The sequence below is a fragment of the Camelus dromedarius genome, chromosome 3 (assembly GCF_036321535.1).
Source record: "Camelus dromedarius isolate mCamDro1 chromosome 3, mCamDro1.pat, whole genome shotgun sequence".
NCBI lineage: Eukaryota > Metazoa > Chordata > Mammalia > Artiodactyla > Camelidae > Camelus > Camelus dromedarius.
In genome coordinates, this window is record NC_087438.1 from 25,926,707 (window position 1) to 25,951,391 (window position 24,685).

General features: G+C 35.2%; 2 protein-coding genes across 3 annotated transcripts in view; one reads left to right on the forward strand and one right to left on the reverse strand.

The window, feature by feature from the left end:
* The window catches only part of NUP155 (nucleoporin 155), a 52,257-nt gene extending 35,256 nt beyond the window's left edge, over window positions 1-17,001 (reverse strand). Inside the window, exons 1-11 of the mRNA XM_010977582.3 lie at window positions 16,736-17,001; window positions 14,334-14,471; window positions 12,708-12,804; window positions 10,811-10,881; window positions 7,528-7,620; window positions 6,555-6,721; window positions 4,903-5,008; window positions 3,962-4,035; window positions 3,564-3,655; window positions 1,668-1,765; window positions 1,041-1,193 (exon numbers count right to left, since the gene is read on the reverse strand). Of these exons, the coding sequence (XP_010975884.1) occupies window positions 1,041-1,193; window positions 1,668-1,765; window positions 3,564-3,655; window positions 3,962-4,035; window positions 4,903-5,008; window positions 6,555-6,721; window positions 7,528-7,620; window positions 10,811-10,881; window positions 12,708-12,804; window positions 14,334-14,471; window positions 16,736-16,892 (1,246 nt within the window). The 5' untranslated portion in view covers window positions 16,893-17,001. The remainder of the gene's footprint in view (window positions 1-1,040; window positions 1,194-1,667; window positions 1,766-3,563; window positions 3,656-3,961; window positions 4,036-4,902; window positions 5,009-6,554; window positions 6,722-7,527; window positions 7,621-10,810; window positions 10,882-12,707; window positions 12,805-14,333; window positions 14,472-16,735) is intronic.
* A 3,463-nt stretch (window positions 17,002-20,464) lies between these two features.
* The window catches only part of WDR70 (WD repeat domain 70), a 234,166-nt gene continuing 229,945 nt past the window's right edge, over window positions 20,465-24,685 (forward strand). For both annotated transcript variants that reach the window (XM_010977581.3, XM_064480161.1), the window contains exons 1-3: window positions 20,465-20,582; window positions 20,679-20,744; window positions 23,813-23,896. In XM_010977581.3, the coding sequence (XP_010975883.1) occupies window positions 20,558-20,582; window positions 20,679-20,744; window positions 23,813-23,896 (175 nt within the window). In that variant the 5' untranslated portion in view covers window positions 20,465-20,557. The remainder of the gene's footprint in view (window positions 20,583-20,678; window positions 20,745-23,812; window positions 23,897-24,685) is intronic.

The window sequence follows — 24,685 nt, forward strand, 5'->3', positions numbered from 1 at the left end:
AAATAGGGAATGACCGCTAATGGGTCCATGGTTTCTTTCTGGGGTAATGAAAATGCTCTGGAGTTAGACAACAGTTGATTCACAGAGTTGTACAACCATCATTAAACACTAATGGATTGTATACTTTAGTATAAAAGGCTAAATTTTATAATATGTAAATTATATTTCAATTAAAGCTGTTATTAAAAGTGCTGTGAAGGTGCATGATACAATGCATTTAAAAACAATTCCATTTATAAAGGAAAGCATCATTTGCATGTTGAAAAATAATATTAGAAGACACAGTAGAATAAACAGAGAAAAGGCTTTAGAACAACAAGGAAATCAAAACAAACGTTTCACCAATGCTTTCTCATATTGGGGAACAGATTTTTATAGCTTTGATGTCTAAGGAAAATTTCATTTTTTAAACTTAATTATGACTCCAAGAGTTTGTCATCAAGATTTCATATTGTTGCATGCAAAACATTTCACATCCATAGAGACACTGACACAGCAGGCAGGGCAGGAGAAAAGTCATTCAGGTTTTTCTAATTATTCCGAAGGAACAAAAGTTCAGAGTCTGTTATAGTGGATGTAACACTGATTTTGGCCAGTGAGTTCATATACAAGGCTAGTAAGAGAAAACAATTCAGAAACTATAGTTTTTATATACATACCCATGAAAATTTCTGATATATAAGTTAATGTATAAAAGGAGTTTCTGGATAAAAAACTAAAACATTCTGAACTGCACTGGAAATCTCATTATTTTCTTTTATTATACTATATGGGAGAATAAGTGACTACATAGATCTAAATCACCTTTTTTTTTTTTTTTTTTTTTTTAGGGAGGAGAGGTAATTAGGTTTATTTAATTATTTGTTTTTATTGTAACAGAGGTACTGGGGATTGAACCCAGGACCTCATGCATGCTAAGCACTTACTCTACCACTAAGCTATACCCTCCCCCTTCTTTATTTTCAAATGCCTCAAAATGCATTCTAGTTTTAATAATTTTAAGAGTTTAATATTAAATCTGATAGTATTTCAGAATTTACCTTTACTATAAAGAGCTTTATGTACTTTTGAAGGCTTTTCCACTGTTGAAGATGCTGAGAATCCAGGAGGTAAGCGGATGTGGACCAGTGTCAACGTATTAGGTCGTGCTAATGGCTGTCTGAACGGACAAGTGCTGAAATACAGCCTTACACCTGGGGATAGGGTAAAATTATCCATCATTAACAGGAACTAAAAGATGGGAGGTACATCTGTTATTGAAACAATTCCACAAAGAATCATAGTTAATGCCATATATCACTTTCCTGACTGATCTTAAATCACTATGTGTACTACCAGCTGAAGTGATTCCTAAGACATCACTTGGAATTGACAGGTAAATCAACACATTTCAGTAGAAAGAACCTACAACTCTGAGACAAGGGAACCTGCATTCTAATTCAAGCTCTGTCACTAAATGTTATCTTTCAGGCTTGCTTTCACATCTATAAAATGAGGAGACATAGCCAGACGAATCTTCTGATTTTTAAAATCCCTAATTTTATGCATTATTAATATGGTTTTATAACTGATACAGAAGTAAAAACATACTTCTAATCATAAATTTCCAAGCCTAAAGATTATCAAGTTACCACAGTAATAGCACATGTATAAACACAATAACGTACCTGCATGTGTGACAGCCAATAACTGACAGTCCAGTGATTCGGAATTTTCAATCACTGCTATTTGAACAATTGGTTTAAAAACAGAACGATCTATGGTCCTAGAAGAAAGAAAAACTAAAGTTTATTTTTTAAATGTGTCTACTAAATTATAAGGAATATATTCCACTAGCATTTTTTACATGTTTAAATATGCTAAAATAGTTTAAGACTAACTTCTTAGGAAAGTAATGTAACAGCAGCAAGAACTGGCAAAACCCTTCGAATGTGTGTCATTTACATTATTATTGTTAAAAGGAACCCCCTTTTTTTTAAAGACCATAAAAGAAGGCTGGATTCACTGAGTAGTTAACGGGGAACAAGGTGTTTTAGAGCATCAAAATATCACTGTAAAGATTACCAGTAATTAAAAAGGGGGAAACAACACTGTAAATCAACTATACCTGAATAAAAATATAATAAAATAAAGGGGGGGGGTGAGCATTCATAATGGAGATCTAGTGAATATCATCTCAATCAAGTGTTCATTATAGGAGAACTTGTATTATGTTCCTCCCGATGTAATGCTGTAAAAGTTCACATCATCTCAGTATTGGCTAAAAACAATACTACCCTGAATCTACACATCAGGAAAAAAAGACACATTCAGAAATTGGGATATTCTATAAATAACTATCTTGTCCCCTCTCCCAAATGTAAATATCTGAAAAAGAAAAGGGAGGAAGAAGTCTGTTTTAGATTAAAGGGACTAAAGACCAGTGCAGCTCATAAGCTCTGACTGACCTGGAGAAAAATGTAAAGAAAAACACTTTAAAAAGGCTTGGGGGACTATTGAGTAATTTTAATATGGACTATACAATTATGATAACACTATAAAATTATGAACATTTTTTAGGTGTGGTAGTGGTATTGTATGTAAGAACTGAGGAGACGGAAGCTGCAGGATTTGAGGGTGAAAGTCACGATGTCTACAACTTACTTTCAAACAGGTCATAAGATTGAGCAAATAAGGCAAAATTCTAACAACTGGTGAATTTCGATAAAGGGTATATCAGTCTTTATCATGCTACTCTTTTCATTTTTCTGTGGATTTGAAACAATTTCTCCAAAAAAAAGTTGAGAGAAGAAAAAATAAACTCTTTTAAATTGTCCGCTTTGAGAATTTTTTGTCACTGAAAAGCAAAGACAACACTTTCAGGGATCATTTCTATAGTTCGTTGTTGAAGAGCAAAGAAAACATGCTGACTTTTCACAAGACTATCTGACTGTAGCAGTGACCCAGGCACACAGACAACAGAAGCTGTAAATCTAAGGTCTCTGTCACACGAAGAGAATTTCTGTAGCTAAGTCAGTTGTGGCACATGCAATAGCAGTGTATTTATCCAAAGACTTGGCTTCTAGGTTGGGTCCCAGTATTTATTGAGGAGTTTGATCTCAGGCAAATCATAACATCCCTCAGTTTCACTCTCCTCAAGAATACAGTGAGGATAATACAACTGTGAAATTTTGCACCCCCAAATGGGAATGTGTGAATTACTAGATCAATGATGTTAAATGGGTGGAATGGGGAAAATTTTGAGACTTGTGGTTTCCTACTTACAAAATCTGTATGCCAGTACAGACCACTTAAAGTATAATTTAAAGCTCCAGGGGAAAACATATGTCAAGCTGTACTTTACACCATAAAACATCCTGCCTTATGTTTCAAACCATCAAACATAAGACTAAACTAAAAGGAAGTATCTCTGGCAACTATTTCAAGCATGACCTACGCTGTCATCTCCCTCAACATTCTTTACCTTGTAGAGAGATTCTGAGAAGGGAATAATTTTAGTATACTGCATGTAAATAATGTAACTATGCCTGCAGTGAAATGTCTGACAATACATTACATATTACCTAGCAATGTTTCCAGCAGCAGAGACAATAGAATTCTGGGATACTGAGGCAACTCTATTCATTCCCTGTCCATCATGGCCCAAATCATACACCTGTGAATGAAAAAATTACACCTACTTAAACATGATTACAAACTATATACATTTTATAAAATAACCTTTCAAATAAATAGTTATTAAATTAACTTTTCCTTTTCAGGGATCCTTTAATTTTAGTACTTTATACAGGTATGGAAACACTCAGAGATCTGTAGTTTCATAAAAGGTGACTCTAAGAAGTGGTTTGGGATTCTTTTAAAAAACAAAACAGTTCATAGGAAAATTCTAAGAGTGACTAAATCTTTCTTAAAAACAGAGATGTTTTTCCCCTCTTAAATGGTGGTGTAATATAATACTTACCTGTATTACTCCTTTCTCAGATCTTGTATACAAAATATTTCTTGAATTATCGATTGCAATTTGAACAATAGGATCTAAAAGTAAGAGAAAACAAACAAACAAAAACCCCAGAGATTAACAAATCAAACTCATTAGCAGCTTACAACAATTAAACCTGGTGGTTTACATTCAGGGCTTTCCTTTTGCTTTGTAGATAAACCTTAGGTTGTACAAGGACAAAGCCAAGAAACATTTAGGTCAGACAACACGTGAAAAAGGCAAACATCACACACTGTGACTAGGTTAAGAGCATCACCAATAGGTTATTCTGTACTCTACATGAATTTTAAGCTTCCAAACTTAAAATAAGTTTCCAAACCAAAAATAAGTTTCAAATTATTTCTTCATTCAACAAACTTTAAATGAATGCTTGCTATATGCTAGAAACACATAAAACAATTATACCTGGTCCATCCCTTCAAGAAACCTCCAGTTTAGTTTAATAATTCATTATGTGAAAGAAAATACTTAAAAAATTCAGTCATATTAACATTTTTAGGTGCATTTATCTTGTTTTCCTGGAGCATTTAAAAATTATTTTACCTGCTTAAATCTCTCAGTTTATTAAAAACTCAACATATATTCATTTTATGATGGGAATTTCTTCTAGACAAGGCAAAACATGTATTAAATGCCTTTCATATACACAAACACATGTTTTTGTTTAAGCATATACAGCTGTTTTAAACACATGTTCTATGATGCTACATTTATAGGAACTTGGGAATAAAACTCATTGTCTCTATGTCTAACCATCCCCTCTCCCTTTAAAAGACTATATGAATGTATGACAAATGTTATTTAGTAAGAAACCGTTTCAATTAAGAATGAGAATTTCTAAAGAAAATGTTAGGTCAACAATCTGTTAAAATTTTTGTTTGTCCAATTTTTTCTCTACTCACCATCTTCTGAGAACGTGAACTGCAGTAATGAAGGAACGAGGAAAGAAAGTGAGCTCTTTGAGTGGTTTATTTTCCTACATCTCTGGCTAAACCAACCTGCTTCTGCCTTAAGAGAAAAAAATTGAAAGAAAGAAGACTTGTAAATGTAGGTAACTCCATCATAGCACTTATTATATACCCATGTTTATAAAAATTCTCAAAGCTTAGTGAAATACCAGTAATTGTAAATAAAGTGAGACACACAACTCAAAAGTAAGTACTGAGAAGTACTGAGTTTAGTCCTGTAATTAAAAATAGAGAATGTACTTAACTATAATCAAATGAGACTGCTTTCAATGAAATCAGCTACGACTATTCCAGCAACTAATTGTTACATTAGTGGGCTCATTTTAATTATCTTAAAAACTCCTGTTTGAAAGGAAAGGAAAGTAAACATAGCTTATAAGTACACAGATATTTTTATCTCTCCCTACTATTGCTAAAAGGAAATGTAGGGGAGGGTATAGCTCAAGTGGTAAGAGTGCATGTTTAGCATGCATGAGGTGCTGGGTCAATCCCCAGTACCTCCTCTGAGAATAAATAAGTAAGTAAACCTAAGTACCTCCCCCACCAAAAAATAAATAAATAAATAAAAGGAAATTTAAAAAATACTGGCCATCACCATCATAATCTAAAGTCCACTCTTCAGTGTTTGAGTTTTGGCATACTTAAATCTGTTACAAAACTTCTGCAGTGAACAAAACCAAGAGAAATTGGGCAAAGAAGAGACACAATATAACATAAAAAAGCTAACCTCAGTTCTAATCCTATCTCTGCCACTAATTAGCTGTGTGACTATGCAACTAGCAATAAAAAAAGCAATTTTCCTCTATCTGACTGGTCAAAATAAGTTTGAAAATACCAGTGTTAGAATGAGGAGGGAGGAGGAAAAGATACAACCATAGATGCCTGCTAAGAGGCTAAAACTCTTAAGAAGGCAAAATGAAAATATAAGATATAATTTAAAATACGAGTATACTGTAACTCAACCATTAGAATTTTAAGTCTTTACACTAGAAAATATCTACACATATGCATAAGGAGGCCTGCAAAAGTATACTTACTATACTCTTATTGTGAAAGGAAAAATCTAAAAACCTAGAAGTCCATCAAGAAAGGAACAGTTAAACAAATCATGTACATTCACTTTATGGACAACTGTGCAGCAATCATAAAACATAACATGTATCTATCTACCAGATACTGAGAAGGAAAGACTTTAATGATATAGTTAAATGGAACAAACCAATTATGAAACAAAACATAAGCAATAACACACATAAAAACATACATACGCAGAAGTACACTATGTACTTGTACACGTGTATATGTACACATAAATACACATGTATATTTAGCTAGAGACGTATTTATAGGTATTTATCAATGCATGTATCATATTCTACAAGGACATAACAGATAATGGCTGAGGAGAGAATTGGATTCATAGGTATGGTATAGTCATGAATGACTACAACTTTAACTGCATGTCTGACTACTTCCCATAAGAATATATTAATGTGCTTATACAATTAGAAAATAAAGATGAAACTTTATCTATCCCTACTCCGTCAAGAGGGAGGAAAAAAGGTGCTGACACATGTCAGACTTACTTGGTATGCTACTTCATATAAACAGCCATCCTTCCCAGCCAAGAAAATTCTGCCATTATCGGTGGAAGTTATTGTTAAAAGGTAAGTATTATCAGTAGGAAGAGAATATAGGGGATCTGGAAGCAACTGCATTCCACCACACATACTGTCATTGAGAACTCCAGAACCTAATTTTTTAAAAAAGAATACAGGAAATCATTGTATGAGCTTTTTAAAATTTTAAAACAATCATTACATTATTTTCAGAATTGATACTCTTATTGAATTCGCAATATGCCAGCAATTTTAAAAAATGTACGTACAACACATATTTTTAAATTACTATAGTCTGATATGAACAATTTGATAATTCATGTTAAGTAGAATCCACAGTATGTATATATATAACACACACAAAATATATAACACATGTAATTATATATGTTCCATAATCTATATATAACATAGTAAAACATCAAACAAAAAACCCAAAGTATTAAATTCTGGAAAAAAGCCTAAGGATGTGGTAACAGTAACCATTAATTTGAATTCCTGAAATTCATTATTTTATCCAAAACATTGCTAGAATGCAAAAGAAACCACTGAATGTGCTTATAATAAATTAATTGAGTGCTTCTTATTTCAGGGTAAAGAATAACATGTATTTCAGTGTTCCATATGTTAAAATGACCATTAAAAAATTAAAAACAAAGAAATTGAAGGTACTATTGAAAAATTACTAGTGGCAACTATTTCTCTTCTACTACCCTTTCTTTATATTAGACATTTAAGAACTATACACTAATATGGTAAATATATCCAAAATAAATTTTGGTGGAGTTACTAACCTTAAAGATACCAAATTTATAGGGAAGCATTATTTTCCTATAAGCAAATAGCCCAGAAAGTTAGTGAAAAAGATTAGTTTTTAATTATAATATTAAATTGAGCAACACAGCATTTTTAAAAAAATACAACATGTGGGTTGCTTTACCTGTTTGCAAATTAGTATAGCTGAGTCCAAGAATCACTATATCTACAGGGGTTGCCAAAACCAGAAGGTGTCGTACATGAGGTTGAAAGATGCCTAAGACAAAGTAAACATGGGTTAGGGACTATTTTCTGGAAAACATCAGAATTTAAGCATTAACAGAAATGGTTACCATTAAAATGAACTATGGATTAAATAGCGTATGAAAAGTCTGAAACTAATTTAGCTAATTTTGATGTTAAATTATTACTACCTATAATCATTTAAATAAGTAAATAGTAGGGAAAAACGTAGAAACAAACACTTCAGTATTTAATAACATTTAAAGTCAGTGTTACACTACAAAATAGTTCAGGTTTATTAAAATATAAAAATTTCTATTTGTATATTCATGTTATAGCATTATCCACAATACCCAAAAGGTAGAAGCAATCCAAGTGTCCAATAGATGAACAGATAAACAAAATGTGGTATGTACACACAGTGGAATATTATAAGGCCTTTTAAAAAAAGGGAAATTCTGACATATGCTACGATAGGGATGAAACGTGAAGACATGATACTAAGCGAAACAAGCCAGTCACACGAAGATATTTTATATAATTCCACTTGCATGAAGTTCCTGGAATAGTCAAATTCATAGACATAGAAATGAGTTTATATGTCAAATGAGTTTATAAAAAAGCCACATAATTTATAGTTTCAGAAGGGGCATTAAACCAAGCATAAAATTTTTTAATGTTAACTCATGCTAAGGTTATCGTTTAACTTTAAAGAGCATGGAGCGGCATGAGATGTAATGTATAATTTCACTGTCATGTTACGATATCCAAAAATAGTGTGTCACTGATAGAAATAGAAGGAAATATATCTTATATTATGATACTAGATATTTCTTTATATGTATACATTTGGGTGTTAAATGTCACTTAATACAACAAAGCTCCTATTATCATTTGGTTTCACTTTCACTGATGAACACTGAGGGGCACAAAGACCACAATTTTGTGTTTCAAGGTTCAAGTCAATAAAGCTGAAGGCACAGACCTTCTACTTAATGACCTCAAAATATACCTGATATTTCAGAAGCTGATTTTAAAAGCTTGACATTTATGAAAACTTAGATTTTCCTTAATAAAAGCCATATCTCAAAGTATTCAGTCACAATGCTATGCCAAGAAGTCATATTTGATTATAGAAACCTTAGTGAAGTTGGAATTCTACAGGTAATGGAGTTGGTTTATGGCTTGGAGTTTGAAAAAAAAAGGTAAGTAAAGCAGTGCCTTGTCAAATGATGCCATCTTCTCTAACTTCTCCTAATTTATTCAACTATTTTGAAACAGGAGATGGTAGAATTGAAAGTCACTTCCCTTCAGGATGCAACAGGGTCAAATGACTGACATTTCTCACCTTAGTCAACTCTCACTTCTTAACTATGAAGTGAATATAATTATCTTTTAGAAACTGCCATAGTTACTTAGGTCTTTGGAATGGTGAAAAGTTTCACAGCTCAATAAAATTTTGAAAGAAAAATCTTAATAACTGTGGACAAATACGAGCACTTATGATCCTTTGCAACACCTGTTTTTGCTGCTTTGATGAAGAAACTCAACAGAGTCCTAACTTACTGCATTTTATAAAGGTATGCTTTGGCGTCAAAAACTGAGGTCAGTGACACATTCAAGCTCAAAAACAACTTCAATGACAGTATGAACTGGTGCCCTTTCAAAAGACTTTGTCCAGAAATAGGAAAATATAAAGTTCTTCTCCTCCACTGAGAAATACACTGGTTTTCCAGAAGTGGGTGACTAAACTTAAGGCAGGAGGTACACTTTTTGGAGAGACAAGGAAAGATCAATCTAAAAATAACTTGCAGGAAGGAGTTTATACATGATTTGACTTAGGTGGCATCTCTATTGGGTCACATAAATCAAGTAAATTGTTTGATTAAGAATCATATAATCTCTATAATGAGCAGTCTCCCAAAAGCGACAAGCTCTTTCAGCCAAGCTATCTCCTTGGAGATAAAGGCTGGACAACTATGTAAATCTAATCTTTCAATACATGAGAGATGCTTCTTTGAACTTGAGGAATGTAATTAAGCCTTGTGATTAATTTCTCTGTGGGCAAAAATGTGCAAATGCTAGAAAACTCTAAGGAATTCCTTTGTTTTACTCAAGCAATGACAAAATTGAAAGCTGGAGTCATAATCTTCTTGCTTACATAGAAGTTTCAATAGAGCAGACTCTTGCCAAGAAGCAACTGACTTAAAAAGATGACTTTAACTGGAAAATGTCTGTCATAAAAGACAAAAAGTAGGATAAAGACTTTGTAACTTTAACATATTTTTGAGTCAGAATTATCAGTACTTGCTGACAGCAAAGTCAGAACTGTTTGATTATCAAAGACAACATCTCTGCTGCCAAGTCAAAGACATGAATTATGCCATAATTTTAATTTTGCGCCGAAATTTACATTAGAGTAGAACTATATTTTACTATTTGTTTTAGACAATTTGTATTTATTATAATAGAGGGCATGAACAGCTGTTGACTTTTATATGAATAAACTTTTAAACTAAGAAATAAAACAGAAACACATCAGGGTAAAGACTGCTTTAAATTTCTACGTAAAGGAAAAACATTCCAATATAATCACACAGTGTATAAAACTGCATCTTTATATTTATGTGAATTAGTATCATTTCAAAATGGCTGTAACCTTATAAATTCCTACTTAGGCCTTGTAAACAAGTAAATTTCATTTGTTATTTGCTCCTGTAGGAAGCTGCATTCAAGGGATGTATATTAAATTTAAATCAATCAATTCTGCATATCAGTAGTTCTGATAAAAGATCTAGTGTAATGAAGTTGAAATTTTAAGGTAAACAATGCTTGTGACTTCTCTCAGGATTTATTCTGAACTCTGTTCTCACACCCTTGGGCTATCAAGACTACAAAAATGCAGAGAGAAAAATGGTTTTCATATTAAATTCAGTAATTAATGAAAAATGTATAATGCAAAAAACTTCAGGTAAATCAAGAAAGACTAACAAAAAACAGATAACATTTAAGAATTATAGTTTAACAATTTTAAAGCAGACTCACTTATATCATAAAGTGAGAAATTGTTAAATATTTCTGATCACTTTTTACATTTATAATTAGAATTCAGACCAAAACTTTAATAGGAAATTTAATTACTTAGAATGTTATCATTCAGCCCTAAAACATTTGAAGTCTATGTATATACAAACGTTAACAATCTTAGTAGTTTTATTTCTTACCAGCTTTTGGTTTCACAAGCCCCACAGCAAGGATAGTCTCACTAAGTCCATCAAAATAGGCAAGGTCTCCTCTGTTAACAGTTGAGAAACATGTTATACACATAAAGAGAAAGTTTTATCTTATAATACTTAAGACTACAGAATATCATGAACCAGCAAATAAAACTTTCAGTTCCAAGACACAGGCACACAGGACTGCTTAAGGCTAAGTATAAAACAAGAAAAGGGAGACCGTTAGTCCCCATTACAAGAATCTGCCCACCACGCTGCAAGTCAGGCCAAGTTTCCCCATTTTCCCACCCTGTGGAATTAAGACTCCTTCGGTAACGGACACAACCCCTGGAAACTAAGATCAATACTGGGAAAGCTGGGAATTAGAGCAGTGAACTGAACAAGATTATGTTTCTACCATCCAGATGGAATTAAGATTTATAATAGAAAGCTACTGGAATAATTGAAACTAAGTCTAAAGTTTTTGTGGAATTGAATTTGGGAACTAGATTTACATAGAGTACTAGTGCCTTCATTTTTTCAATTAACACAATGTTCAAATAATTTTTCTTTAAATAAATTTGAACACATAAGGTTGAACAATACTTCCCATGTGGGCAAGGACTATACTTACCTCATTCGATACTATTCAAGCACAACAGTATTTGATATATAAGCCCAATATATTTCTTATTTTTGGTTCGTTCATTGTTTTTAGGGGGAGGTACCTAGGTTTATTTATTTATTTATTCTTGGAGGAGGTACTAGGGATAGAACCCGGGACCTCATGCATGCTAAGCATGTGTTCTACCACTTGAGTTATATCCTCCCCCTCCAATATGTTTGTTAAATGAATGTTAGATGTTAATGGACATATAAAAATTTTCATTAAAGTGAAAACCCTTTTTAAGGAAATTATTCTCACATTTATCTATTTTGTAATTTTTTTGCATTAGGTTTTCTTGAAGAGATCAGTGCCTAAATGAAGAGGTTTTATTCTTAAGTATAAGAAAGGAAATGTTATATGTAATTGAACAAACTGGGGCAACATTCCTGGTACATGAAAAACAATCAAACCATGTACCACTGCTATTATGACTATATACCATTTCAACAGTAAAAATAGCTGTGAAAAGTTCTAACTAAAAAAAAAAAAAAAAAAATTAAACAAAATTGGTTTCATTTAGGCTACAAGTTCTCATTTATTGTCCATTTTGATTCAATGACTCTTGTGCATGTGTTCCTAATAAGTGTATTAATTCCTCAGGGGCAAGAGTAACACCTTACTATACATATGGACCTTCCTCTGGTCATCTCACAATTACCTAAAGATAACATGATGGAGAACTAGAGGACAAAATTTTTCTCCACAAAATCAAGAGCAAGATTATCAGATCAATAAATTTTATTTAAGCAAGAATTCCTTGGGCCTTCACTCAGACTCTATCGTATACAATTAATTTACACAAGATCAAACCGACAGAATAACAACAAAACCGTTAAGTCATTTCAATAAATTAATATAGCCTCTCACTCTGTAGAAATGCAAGAAAAACAAGTCTTCAAAAACATCAAACCATCTCTCTAAGAACTACTGATAGACTATCTTTACTGCAGGATAAAAGCTTGGAAAATAAGACTCATGCTACTCAGAGTGGTACCCAGATCCCCAGCATCACCTGGGAACTTCTTGCAAATGCAGACTCTTGAGCCTTACTCAAAATGACTATAACAGAATCCACACTTTAACCCCATTCCCAGGTTGGTATGTATACAGAGAAGCACTGACCCAGGTGTTAAAGGAATGAAAGATAAACCAAGCAACTTCTAATGAGTGGAATACTACTTGGAATAAAGATAATCTAAATTCTAATCATGCTAAAACAAACCAGCCATAAATACATACCCATCTTCGTAGTTCCACATGAATATGTCACTGTCAATTGTGAGCCAAGCTCTATTGATAGGAGGGAACACGCCCATCATGCAGTTACACTGCATATCTGAGTGTGGATGTAAGGTAGAAAGGTTTCAATCTCATCTTTCTTAAACTTGTTTCAAAAGATTTTGATTTAAAACATATGATTAAAAAATCATGACCTGTCCACTCTTCAACAGAGCAATGAAATATCTTTCTTTGCAATGAGTTTAATGAAAGACACAGTATATGACAGAAACATTTATAATTTCTAAATAATGCTATCTGACCATTTAAAATGTCTGCGAATAAGAAACGTAATGTTTCTTACCATCATTAACTTTAAAAAAATTGACTCTAAATAATACCATTGAAATTTGACATTAAAAAAGTATTTTACTGGACTAGTTTTCCAACTGTGTAAGAGCAAGAGTGATTAAAAAAAAAAAAAGCACTTGGCATACTAAAGTCATGCTAGATGACAGTCTACAAGCCTCATATAAACTGAAAAATAGACAATTATTTATGTAACTAAAAGACAATGAAACAATTGTGAAAACAAAATAATTTCCTAATTAAAGGAAATGTCTCTTGTAGAGTACCGTAAGATTAAAGAACAAGAAACTAACCAAGGGTGGAGTATAAGGTGCATTATATATTTAATAACACTATTTCACAAAGTCTCAGAGAAAGAATGAACATTTTAGGGAATATATCTATTAGGTTTTACTAGTTTTACTATTTATTTTATAAGCATTTTCTTTAGTTTTCCATTTCTCTTATTTTTCTAAACCATACTGTATTGAAATATGAAAGCCCTTCACCCTAAATAGACTAACATACTTTTAAAAGTCTCAGATTACATTTTTATATAGCATCTTGATGTTTTTCTTATGAGTCACAGATTGATTTTTACAAAAGCTCCCCAGCAAATAACTATAATTATAATCTACTGCTTTTATAGGGTATGCCATACTTTAAGAAAAACAAACCTTTATTTTTAGAGGGTAAGAAAACTCCTCTAGCTACTCAGTCTATGAATATGCCATTAATATTTCAGTTTCTAACACCTTTAGACAGATTCTCCTTATGATCCTTAGAAATGGAATCACTTACAAACTTCAATTCTAAGACACTAGTAAGTATAAAAATACATCAAAAACTTTTCTTTGCTGGGGGGGAATACCTGGCAGTTTTTGTTTGTTTTAAACATTTTCAGTCACATGACAGTTTTAAAGTGTTAAAATATGGGAAAATATAGAAACGAAAATCATGGGTCTTCAAACTGAAAAAGTGTAGTAGGAAAAATTTCCTTGTTAGTGCTTAATTGGAAAGTAATACTTTGTCATATATTACTCAAAAATGAAGAGTTCCTTGTAAACAATTCACTCTCCTCAATGCCCCCAAACAATTAAAACGTGACTCAATTTTCAACATGCAATTTTATATATTTTCTAGGCACAGGGCAAGCACACACATACTTAAATGTATTTTAAATAAAACCCTTACGTGAACTTATATGCAACGCACTAACTAAACACAAGACAAGAATTATAAAAATGAGAATACCAATTTAAAAAAATGTTTAAACGTTAAAATGAAATAATAGGATACGCCCAAACTGTTCAACAAGTTCAGGTGGGAGAGGAACTCGTCGGATGGAACTGATTTCTGGAAGGTTAGGCACTGACAGTAAACCAGGTCCTTGTAGAGGATAATCCATATCTGACATTCCAGAAACAGTAGGATTATCTATAAAAAATAAAGTGAAAATTAAAAAAGCACTTATTTAAATAATGTATTGGGCATCAAATGGGCATATACAAGTATTACGAGTTACAGAAATTTGTGCATCTGGTGGTTCTAAAGGTATAGGGAGAATAAAGTAGTTCTGATTTGACACAAAGGAGGCCTGTGAAATACCAATGTTAACATGGGGGACAGTTACAGGTTTTCGCACTGAACAGAAGGTTATCTTTCACAACGATTTACTCTATTAAAAAGAGAAATGTTTAGTTCAATAAGTTAGTGTTTTTCTCTTATTTTACTAATCTGAAATGGGAAAAAATTTATAAAACCACTTTGTTATTCTCAGATAAAACAACTGTAGACAAACAAAACACTGACGGGAGAAAAAGTGGCTATTCAATTTGCAAAAAACATGGTATCTGCAAAGTGCAATAAAGCAAAGCACAATAAATTGAGGTAACCCTGTAATACCACATAAGCAATATCTTATTGGTGGGCATAGGGGAAAATGACCACACTATAAAGTATTCTCAATGGCAACCTTTCTCTTGCTCTAAACAACCAGACTCTAAGGGCAGGAGCAGGCTGGTCTCCTGATCTAGTCCTCAACAAGGTGTTTTAGATCTGACTGAGAATCTATTTATCACAAGTACCTTTCCAGGCTCTCTAAAGTACAAAGATGTTGGGGGAAACTGACATATAAAACAATTTAAAATGTATTATGAAAAATTTAAAAATATACACAACTAGAGAAAAATGCCATCAACTCCTATGGATTGATTACCCAGGTTCAAAAATTACCAGTAACATGCTTGATCATGTTTCATTTGTGTCAATCACTATCCACTCCTGCCCAAAAAACACACTAGTATTTTTTAAAGCAAATCCCAGACGTCTCATTTAATCTATAAGCATAATTTTAATGGAACACTGCATATGTTAAACAGCAGTGGGTGCACAAAGGATGGAATCAATAACCCTGGTGAGGATATAAATGGTTAAGAAAGCCTTTGCAGAGAAGGCAATATTTAATGAAGTCTGGAATAGTTTGTCAGGCAAAGAAGAAAGACCATTCTAGAAATGATGAAGAGTACATGTAAAATAAAATCCTGAAGAGGGGGTTTCTTAAGGAAAATATGTTAAATTCAGAATGAATGGAACAAGGAGATTGAGAAAATGACGGAAGAGGGAAAGAAGATTCCGTTGAAGAGGTGTGTGCATAAACGGTGGAAAGGTAGGACTGGGGTCAGACCTGATGAGAGGACCAGAATGTATGGACTGTTTATCTTGCTTTCAGACTCTAGGAGGTCAAAGGTAGCCGTGCTGTTCAAGATGACAGTTGCTAACAAACCACTCAGTTCTTATAAGACAATCCTACTGGTAAGTAGCTGTCAGGAATAAATACTATCTTTGCTTTGTTTCTATCTTTTCTCTAGTTACAAGTTTACTCAATTAACGAATTTTTAGAAATCGTCAGAGATGTCTTCTAGGTTTACATTACACAGATTATCCTGGTTAGATTATTTTGGTTTTTGCTTACCAGAAGTTTTGTGTTTATCTTACTGACTCTTCTCTACTATTCTCCAATTTCCAGTTCACAAATGGGTCCTTTTTCTCCCCAGCAACTTACCTAATTCTACATGCCTCGAGGAGCCTGGCCTTAACTTAAAACCATTAAACAAAATATTTTACAGACACCTCTCTTTTGTTGGCACATAATCTGCCTTACTCTTTCTGTTCATCCATCATCACTGCCGATTTCCCGGTTCCCTTCCTTTATACCACTGGCAGTACTTTTTAACACCTTCCAGAACTTCATACTACACTAGGTCTACACATAATAAAGTATATCTTTGAGGGACCACGGTAATTTTCCAATTAATTCGTATGCTCTTCAGTTTTACTCTAATATTAGTATGAGGAATTAACAAGGATGAGATTCGGATCAGGTGATCCTCCTCATCTGGCCTTAGCAATAAATACTTGGAGGCAATGAGAAGCTCATTAAGGTTGGAGTCTTTGCCTCTTTCTGCTTCCAATGGGAGCTTGCTCTTTACAATCTTTTCAAGCATCTGCAATGAATAAAATGAGAAAGGGGGGGGGGTCCTGAAAATGGGCTCTTTTCCACCTTTTCAAAACTCAGCAACTGAGCCCCAAATCTCAGGATGTTTTCGCCGATTCACTCTGGGGATAACGACCTACTTAGGGAGTCGGGCGAGAGTCTTTTCAGCTGAGAAACAGTCAGCAAATGGGCATCGATCACTCACTTGGGGCAGACACCATGAGCAGCTCGGAAAGGTCCGGATACATGCGGTCTTCTTGCAACTGCCGGTCGATGAGCCGCCCCGCATTTTCCAAAGCTTCCTGCAGGGCTGAGGCCGACGTGGAGGCCGGCATCGCCGAGCCCAGCAAAGAAGACGGCATTTCGAAAATCGAAGACACCAGCGACCGGAGAAAGTTAAAAAGCAAAGAGAAGTAAGAGAAAACCCAAGACGCTAGCTCAGCCCCAAAGCTGAGGGCGCGCGCGCCAAACGAGCGACCCGGCGCCAGCGCGTGACGCACTTCCGGCTCATCGGGTGGGGAATTTGAAGGCTGCGTTTTGGAGCTGGGAGGGGGGAACTGTTAGAGGGGGCTGGACGGCACGGGTGGGGCTAGTGAGCGATGGGGAGGGGCGCTTTCTGGAGTCTGGCTGTTGGCTCTTTGGGACTCGGGAGCGGGGAAATCGGAGGCGGTCTAGGGAGGGAGGGAGGAAGGGGACAGGGAAGGGACCTGGGGAAGAGGGGGGGTGGTACGGGGTCGGGAGGGAAGGGGTGGGGAGGAAGGAGGGAGCGGGGGTCGGGTAAGTGGGAGCGGGTTAGTGCCGGGGCAGCGCAGGCTGCTCTGGTTCGGTGCGTTAAGCACGCGCATGGATCTCGCTGCCTCGAGCTTCGCGAGTCGGAATCCCGCAACTGCAGCAGTTTAAGAGTATGTGTGTCAGTTTCTTTGGTGCCCCAAATAACTTCACTTCTGAGACTGGATAGGAGTTAGTAGCTCTTTGTCAGAAACAGTTTACATATAAACCAAAACTTCACGGAGAAATTTTACATTTCTTATGGGCTTCGGTGTAAAGTAAAATTCAATCAAGCTTTCCATATCTGTATCACTACCTTTGACTATGTGATATGTTACTGTGAAAAACTACGTATACAAACTGAATTCTTAATTTGTATTAGGCATTATGCCTGGTGCCGGGAATATCAAACTGACACAACATTCCTGTCCTCAGGGTGCTTCATGCCGGGCACACCAGCAAAACAAAGTGCATCACCATAGTTTTTCTATGGCATGTGGTTTAACTGCAGTAGAAGGGTAAGAAAAATGAGGGAGGAGAAGCAAGATATTCTTCGTTTCATACAGAAGGCAACTGGAGTGGTTAAATCAAAGCATTTGTCTTAAAAGAGCAGTCCTTATTTAGAATTACTAAAATTAGTCCTTGTTTAGAATTTCACATAAGGTTCATCCAGTTATATTTTTCATAGTTTAGCAAATCAATAGCTGAATTCCTCTAAATTGGTCTTTTGCTGTTTGAATTATTTTTTATTCCCTCAAATAAGGGATTGAGTTAATTTCTGAATATTAAAAGTTCTGTGACGCTACAGATCTGTATGTATAACTTGAGACCTCCTAGCAAATATATCAGGAAGAATTAGATTTGAGATTTGTATACTTAGTAGGTAAATAGGCATAATGGACTTCCAGCTGTCAATTTTATTTTATTTGGTAGATCACAGATTGAAAACTGATAAGCTGGCACAGGGTTTGCTTGTTTTTGAGACAAAAACTATAATTGAGAGTTTCCAACTCCACAAATTGGATATCTAGCAATACTGGTCTAATATTCCTGCACAGTAATAACATTCTCAAGGGTCTAAGTCCAAGGACCTCCATTCATTTACATATTGCAATGACTGCTTTCCAGCTACAACAGTTGCGTAGTTGCTACGTGGACCATGTGCCCTCAATGCCTAAAATATTTACCATCTAGCCCTTTACAGGAAAAGTTTGCTGAAGACTTTTCAAGAACAAAGATTCTAAAACTTTTTGATCTCAGGACCTGTTGATACCTTCAGAGATTACTAAGAATTCCAGAGAGTTTTTGGTTTGTGTGGATTCTCGATGCAAAATTAATTAGTGGATCTAAAAAAGAAATGGAAAATTTTATTTGAGCCAAATTGAGATCTCTGAGAACTGTTCAGCTCATTAGAAGTCAAAACACACTTTCATGTAAGTTTTTTTGAGACAGAGGGCTGTACATTAAATGATGTATTATTGACAGTTTCTGCAATCCAGATCTGAACATCATCTTGGCTCTTTACAAGACTAAGAACATTTTCTTTTAAGGAGTTGTCTTCTTGATGCTACGAGAATGTTGCTCTCTATGACTGAGCAGGTATTTCCATTGATGGAGCGGGTTTGGCAGATGCAAAATGCAGATACATAATGCACAGTAGAGGGGAGAGAGGAGCCCAAAAGGCAGAGAACATTTATGTTTAAAATGTTCTTGTCTTGTCATAAAAAATGAATTTTATTTCACAGGGTTATTTTTGTTACTAATTGCTACTATCTCATAGAAATGAGGAATTGAAAAAGTAACTTATTTAAAAGAATAATAAGCCTAATGCTTGTTAATATAAATAACACATTTTATGAAAAATTGCCATAGTTTTAAAAACTAAACCTCTAGTGGGAAGAATGGCATTATTTTACATTTTTGCAGATATTGTAAATGGCTGAATAAGAGATGGCTAGATTATCATATCATAATACGTTGTTTAGTTGAAGTATATGAATAAAAGGGGGCCTCACAGAGTTATGTAGTTGAAAAAGGGAGTATTTTAATAACCTTTTTAGACACTTGTGAATATTCTTCTCTGATAGCATACCAAAACTTAAGAAACGATAGTTTCTTAAAGGTTGATTGCGATGTGGAATTTGAAACCATCAGTGAACTTTTCTGAGCTTTGTTAAATTAAAATCCACTAGTCTATCTTATACTTTGAATAGATCTTTTATCCATACATGATTCTGTAACATTATGTATTGGTCATTTGAGAAATATTGGTTCTCTGAGTTATACAGACCTTCCACACATTGACATATTTCATTAACAGAAAAAAATCATGTTACTATCACTATCTTATCAAGAAAATTTTTAAGTTTTGGGACGCTGTCAACCTTATGGTGCTTGATGCACCATAATTTTCTCTTTAAGCTCTAATCTTCGTTAGTAACAAATACAGTGAGTTGTTTTCTGTGAAGTGACAAACTCATTTCACTCATTTTTGAGGAAATGTCTCCCAAATAAGTACTTGAGTCTGAGTAAGTGTCCTTTGTGAGTAATACTTTCAAGTAAAAATGGTGTTCCATGAAAAAAGCTAGCCACTCAATTTCACAAGTTTGTTTTTTTTTTGAGACAACTATCATACTCTGATTATGGGTACTTCTCATTTTTGTTACACAGTGTATTCAAAAGGCATGTATTCAGGGGTCAAGGTTTAATAAAATTAATAATATTATGGCTTTACTGTGGACATTTTATTTTTATTTCTTTTCTTTTTTTCTTGTTTTTTTAATGGAGGTAGAAGGGATTGAACCCAGGACCTAATGCATGCTAAGCGCACACAGTGCCACTGAGCTATATCTTCGCCGCTCACGTGCCTTGATATTTGCCAAAAGGAGTTGAAAAACTTATGTCCATAAAAAACCTGCTAATGGATGTTTATAGTAGCTTCATTCATAATTGCCAAAAATTAGAAGTAACAAAGATGTCCTTACTTAGCGAATGCTCAGTAAAAAGCGTTACAGAAACTCCAGATAACACTTCTCTTTCAAGTGGATTCAATTGGAAGACCGCCTCTGCGGCGCTTATATTCCTCCAGCCCGCTAGGGCGGCGCAGCTAAGGAGGCCGCTGTCCCTCTGCGGAAGGCGCCGCTCTTGGCGTGGAGGCGACGCTGACGCTCCCAGGCGATACTTCCGGCGCGGTTTGCCGGGAGTCTTCGGCAGGTGTTTGGGCTGCGGCTGTCTCTAGTTCCGTGGCGGGTGGCCGACCATGGAGCGCCCGGCGCCCAGTGAAGGTGGGTTCAGTGAGCGCAGGCTGAATGGGCCGGGCCGGGCCAGCGGCGTGGGGGGCGCCGCACTAACCAGGCCTATTCTCTTTTCTCCTGTTCCAGTGACTGGCTCAGACGCCTCGGTACCGGACCCGCAGCTAGCGGTCACCATGGGCTTCACGGGTTTCGGTGAGTGACTGCCCTAGGCGTGGTCCTGTCTCCTTTTGCAGAGGTTTTACGAGCCGCAGATTGGGAGCGGGGCCCGAGCGTTACCTGTGTTCTGCACCCTCCGCTGTGCCAAGTCCTGATTACTTTAGCTGTAGTGTGTGTATCTTGCAATTTCTAGACACTCTCTTCCCCATACTTTTCTAATTCCTGCCTGTTTCTTGGGACCGGCTTAGGTGACACTTACGGGAAGGCTAGTGAGGAGGATTGCTTTGTGACCCACGCAATGGAGGGTGTTGGTTGATGGAGAGAGTAGTTTCTCTGCGTCCGGAGACTCAGAGCTAACCACTCACTGTGGTCTGTAATGAGATGGCCCTTTTGGCAATAGATAGGCCGTTCGTGATATAATAGTTCGTTGTAATAGTTAATGTTTTTTTTTTTGATTCCAGTTTTTGTACTCCAGAATCTTCAATCTCTTGTTTGTTCGTTTGTATATTCTTTTTTTGTGGTACGTCTTGAGCCTTGAGATATTTACTATCTTCTAGGTGGTCATGTCCACAAAAGTACTGTATGCTTTTGTAGTATTATGGTACTTATTTTTGTTTCAGTTCTTTTATTCAGTTCTTTAATTTTTTTTCTGTGTATGCTATTTTATCTTTTTTTTTAACATTTTTTATTGAGTTATAGTCATTTTACAATGTTGTGTCAAATTCCAGTGTAGAGCACAATCTTTCAGTTATACATGAACGTACATATATTCATTGTCACATATTTTTCGCTGTGAGCTACTACAAGATCTTGTATATATTTCCCTGTGCTATACAGTATAATCTTGTTTATCTATTCTACATATGCCTGTCAGTATCTATGAATTTTGAACTCCCAGTCGGTCTCTTCCCACCCCCTCCCCCTTAGCAACCACAAGTTTGTATTCTGTGTCTATGAGTCTGTTTCTGTTTTGTATTTATGTGTTTTTTTTAGATTCTACTTATGAGCGATCTCATATGGTATTTTTCTTTCTGTTCCTGGCTTACTTCACTTAGAATGACATTCCCCAGGGACATCCATGTTGCTGCAAATGGTGTTATGTTGTCGGTTTTTATGGCTGAATAGCATTCCATTGTATGAATATACCACATCTTTATCTAGTCATCTGTCCATGGACATTTAGGCTGTTTCCATGTCTTGGCTATTGTAAATAGTGCTGCTATGAACATTGGGGTGCAGGTGTCATTTTGAAGTAGGGTTCCTTCTGGGTATATGCCCAGGAGCAGGATTCCTGGGTCATATGGTAAGTCTATTCCTAGTCTTTTGAGGAATCTCCTTACTATTTTCCAAGTGGCTGCACCAAACTGCATTCCCACCAGCATTGTAGGAGGGTTCCCTTTTCTCCACAGCCTCTCCAGCGTTTGTCATTTGTGGATTTTTGAATGATGGCCATTCTAACTGGTGTGAGGTGATACCTCATTGTAGTTTTGATGTGCATTTCTGTGATAAGTAGTGATATTGAGCATTTTTTCATGCACCTATTGATCATTTGTATTTCTTCCTTGGAGAATTGCTTATTTAGGTTTTCTGGCCACTTTTGGATTGGGTTGTTTGTTTTTTTTCTTATTAAGTCGTATGGGCTGCTTATATATTCTGGAGATCAAGCCTTTGTCAATTTCATTTGCAAAAATTTTCTCCCATTCCATAGGTTGTCTTTTTGTTTTGCTTATGGTTTCCTTTGCTGTGCAGAAGCTTGTAAGTTTTATTAGGTCCTGTTTCAGTTCTTTTAAATAGCTTTCTCCCTAATTTCAAAAGTAATACATTATTAACAGCAGGAAAGTCTAAAGAACACAATAAATGAGAAGGAAGAAACTAAAATCATTCATTGTCTCATGATCTAGAAATCAAGACTTAAAAGTTAGTTTGTTTTTCAGTTTTTCCTTTTGTGTATTTACTAAGAAAATTAAGGTCATATGTATGTACAATTTTATATTATTCTTAATTATACAGAATTTGTTTAATTCTTAATATCTTGAGGCTCTTCCCATATTATAAAACACTCTTCCAAAACATGATTTTGATGGCTGAATAGTGAATAGAAGTGTCATAATTTGTAATATTTTAAACTTCTCACACATAGTGTCTAATTTTTGTCAATAATACTAAAATGAACATTTTTATAAATAACCCTTTTATATCCTTTTGTAGGAGCTTTATACAATTTCCATAGGGTATGTTTCTAAAGAAGGGACTACTTTGATAAAAAACATAAGTATTAAAAAGTAGCAAAAATTGGGTATATATCTTTTAGAACCTCTTGATACATATTGTCTTAATGCCATTCAAAAAGATGATTTCAATTTATACCAAAGTCAACTGTGTAAGAAAGCCATTTGTACCATATTCTTGCCAATACAAAATTGGTATTGTTATTTTAAAAAATGGTAGTAAAAGCAAATACAGCATTGCTTCTAAGCACTTTCTGGTTGTCAGAATTTCATTTCCTTGTGGTTTTAGGACTGAGGCCCCTGTTTCCTTACTGGCTGTCAGATGGGAATCTCTTAGCTCTTTTAGATACCTGCATTACTTGTCCTCTTGCTCCCTTCATCTTCAGATTAACTCCAGTCCTTCTCAAGCTTCAGATCTCTGACTTCTGCCATATCTATTCTTCATCTTTGCTTGTAAGGACTTCTATGATTAGATTGGGCTGACCAGGATAATCTCCCAATTTAAAAGTCCATAACCTCAATTAGATCTGCAAAGTCCCTTTTGCTACATAATGTAATATATTCACAGATTTCATGGGTTAGTGTATGAATATTCTGTTCTGCCTAGCACACTAGTTTTGTAGTTTCAAGGAGTAGGGTCTAGATGAACAGGAGGATGGGAAAGTTGGCTGGTTAATGTTATTTAGTGGTAAGATTATCATGAACAATTCCTTGGGAAGTAAACTCTTCATTGCTATTTTATGGTTGTTTTGTAGCCATACTATAAGTTAGATAGACTACGTAGTTATTGATCAATCAGTAAGTGTTTATTGAGTACCTGAAGTTTGGCCAACTTAGTTTAAGAAGATTACAGTCTGCTACTTATTCCTGTTTTAGGGAAAAAAGCTCGCACGTTTGATTTGGAAGCAATGTTTGAACAAACTCGAAGAACAGCGGTGGAAAGAAGTCGGAAAACACTGGGTAAGAAGTTCAGTTGTTTTACCGTATCCAGCTTACGCAAGTGTGTTACCAGTAATTATAAGACTGAGAAAAATTTTTGAATTGTTAAAAGACCACATGTGCTGGTTCCTTTGGAAGCAAAGAGTTTTTTTTTTTTCTTTTTTAAAACATGATGATAAACAGGTTAAGAAGGTCTGAGTGCTAAAATCTTTTAGAAGTGTGAGCTGTGAACAAACAAGGATCCTAAATTATAAGAGTCAGAATAGCAGTTTCTTTATTACCTCTTCTACCTCCTCTTTCTGGTTCTCATTTCATTTTTTCTTTCCTGCTTACAGTGGAACCACTATTTGGAAGGTTGGGAGAGAGGTGGCTCTCAGAGCTGTGTACACCACTGACTGTTGACCCAGACAGTATAGAAAATTGAGATGTACAGTGAATGTGGCTGCTGCTCTTGAATCCCTGCAGTAATGAGTTGTTTCAGACATTTAATGAAGGCCTTAACTTCCAGACTGTCTGGTTTGATATCTGGTGGTCGACAATTCTAGGTACCACCTCAGGGTCTTCAAAGGAGACTGACTCCTTTACTGCTTTCTTTGGATCTGATTCAGATCATTCTTATACTGGAGAAGGGATAGATGTAACCTGATAGAGCAAAAGGAGCTGGACACCTAGCAGAGACAGGACTCCTGGGGAAACTCAAGTGAATGTTGTTTCAGTACTTGTCATTGCTGGTTTTAAAATGATAGAAACTGTGTAGCAGTAGTATCTCATATTTAGAAAGTGAGCTTGATGTGAAATGTTTTTGGTCTT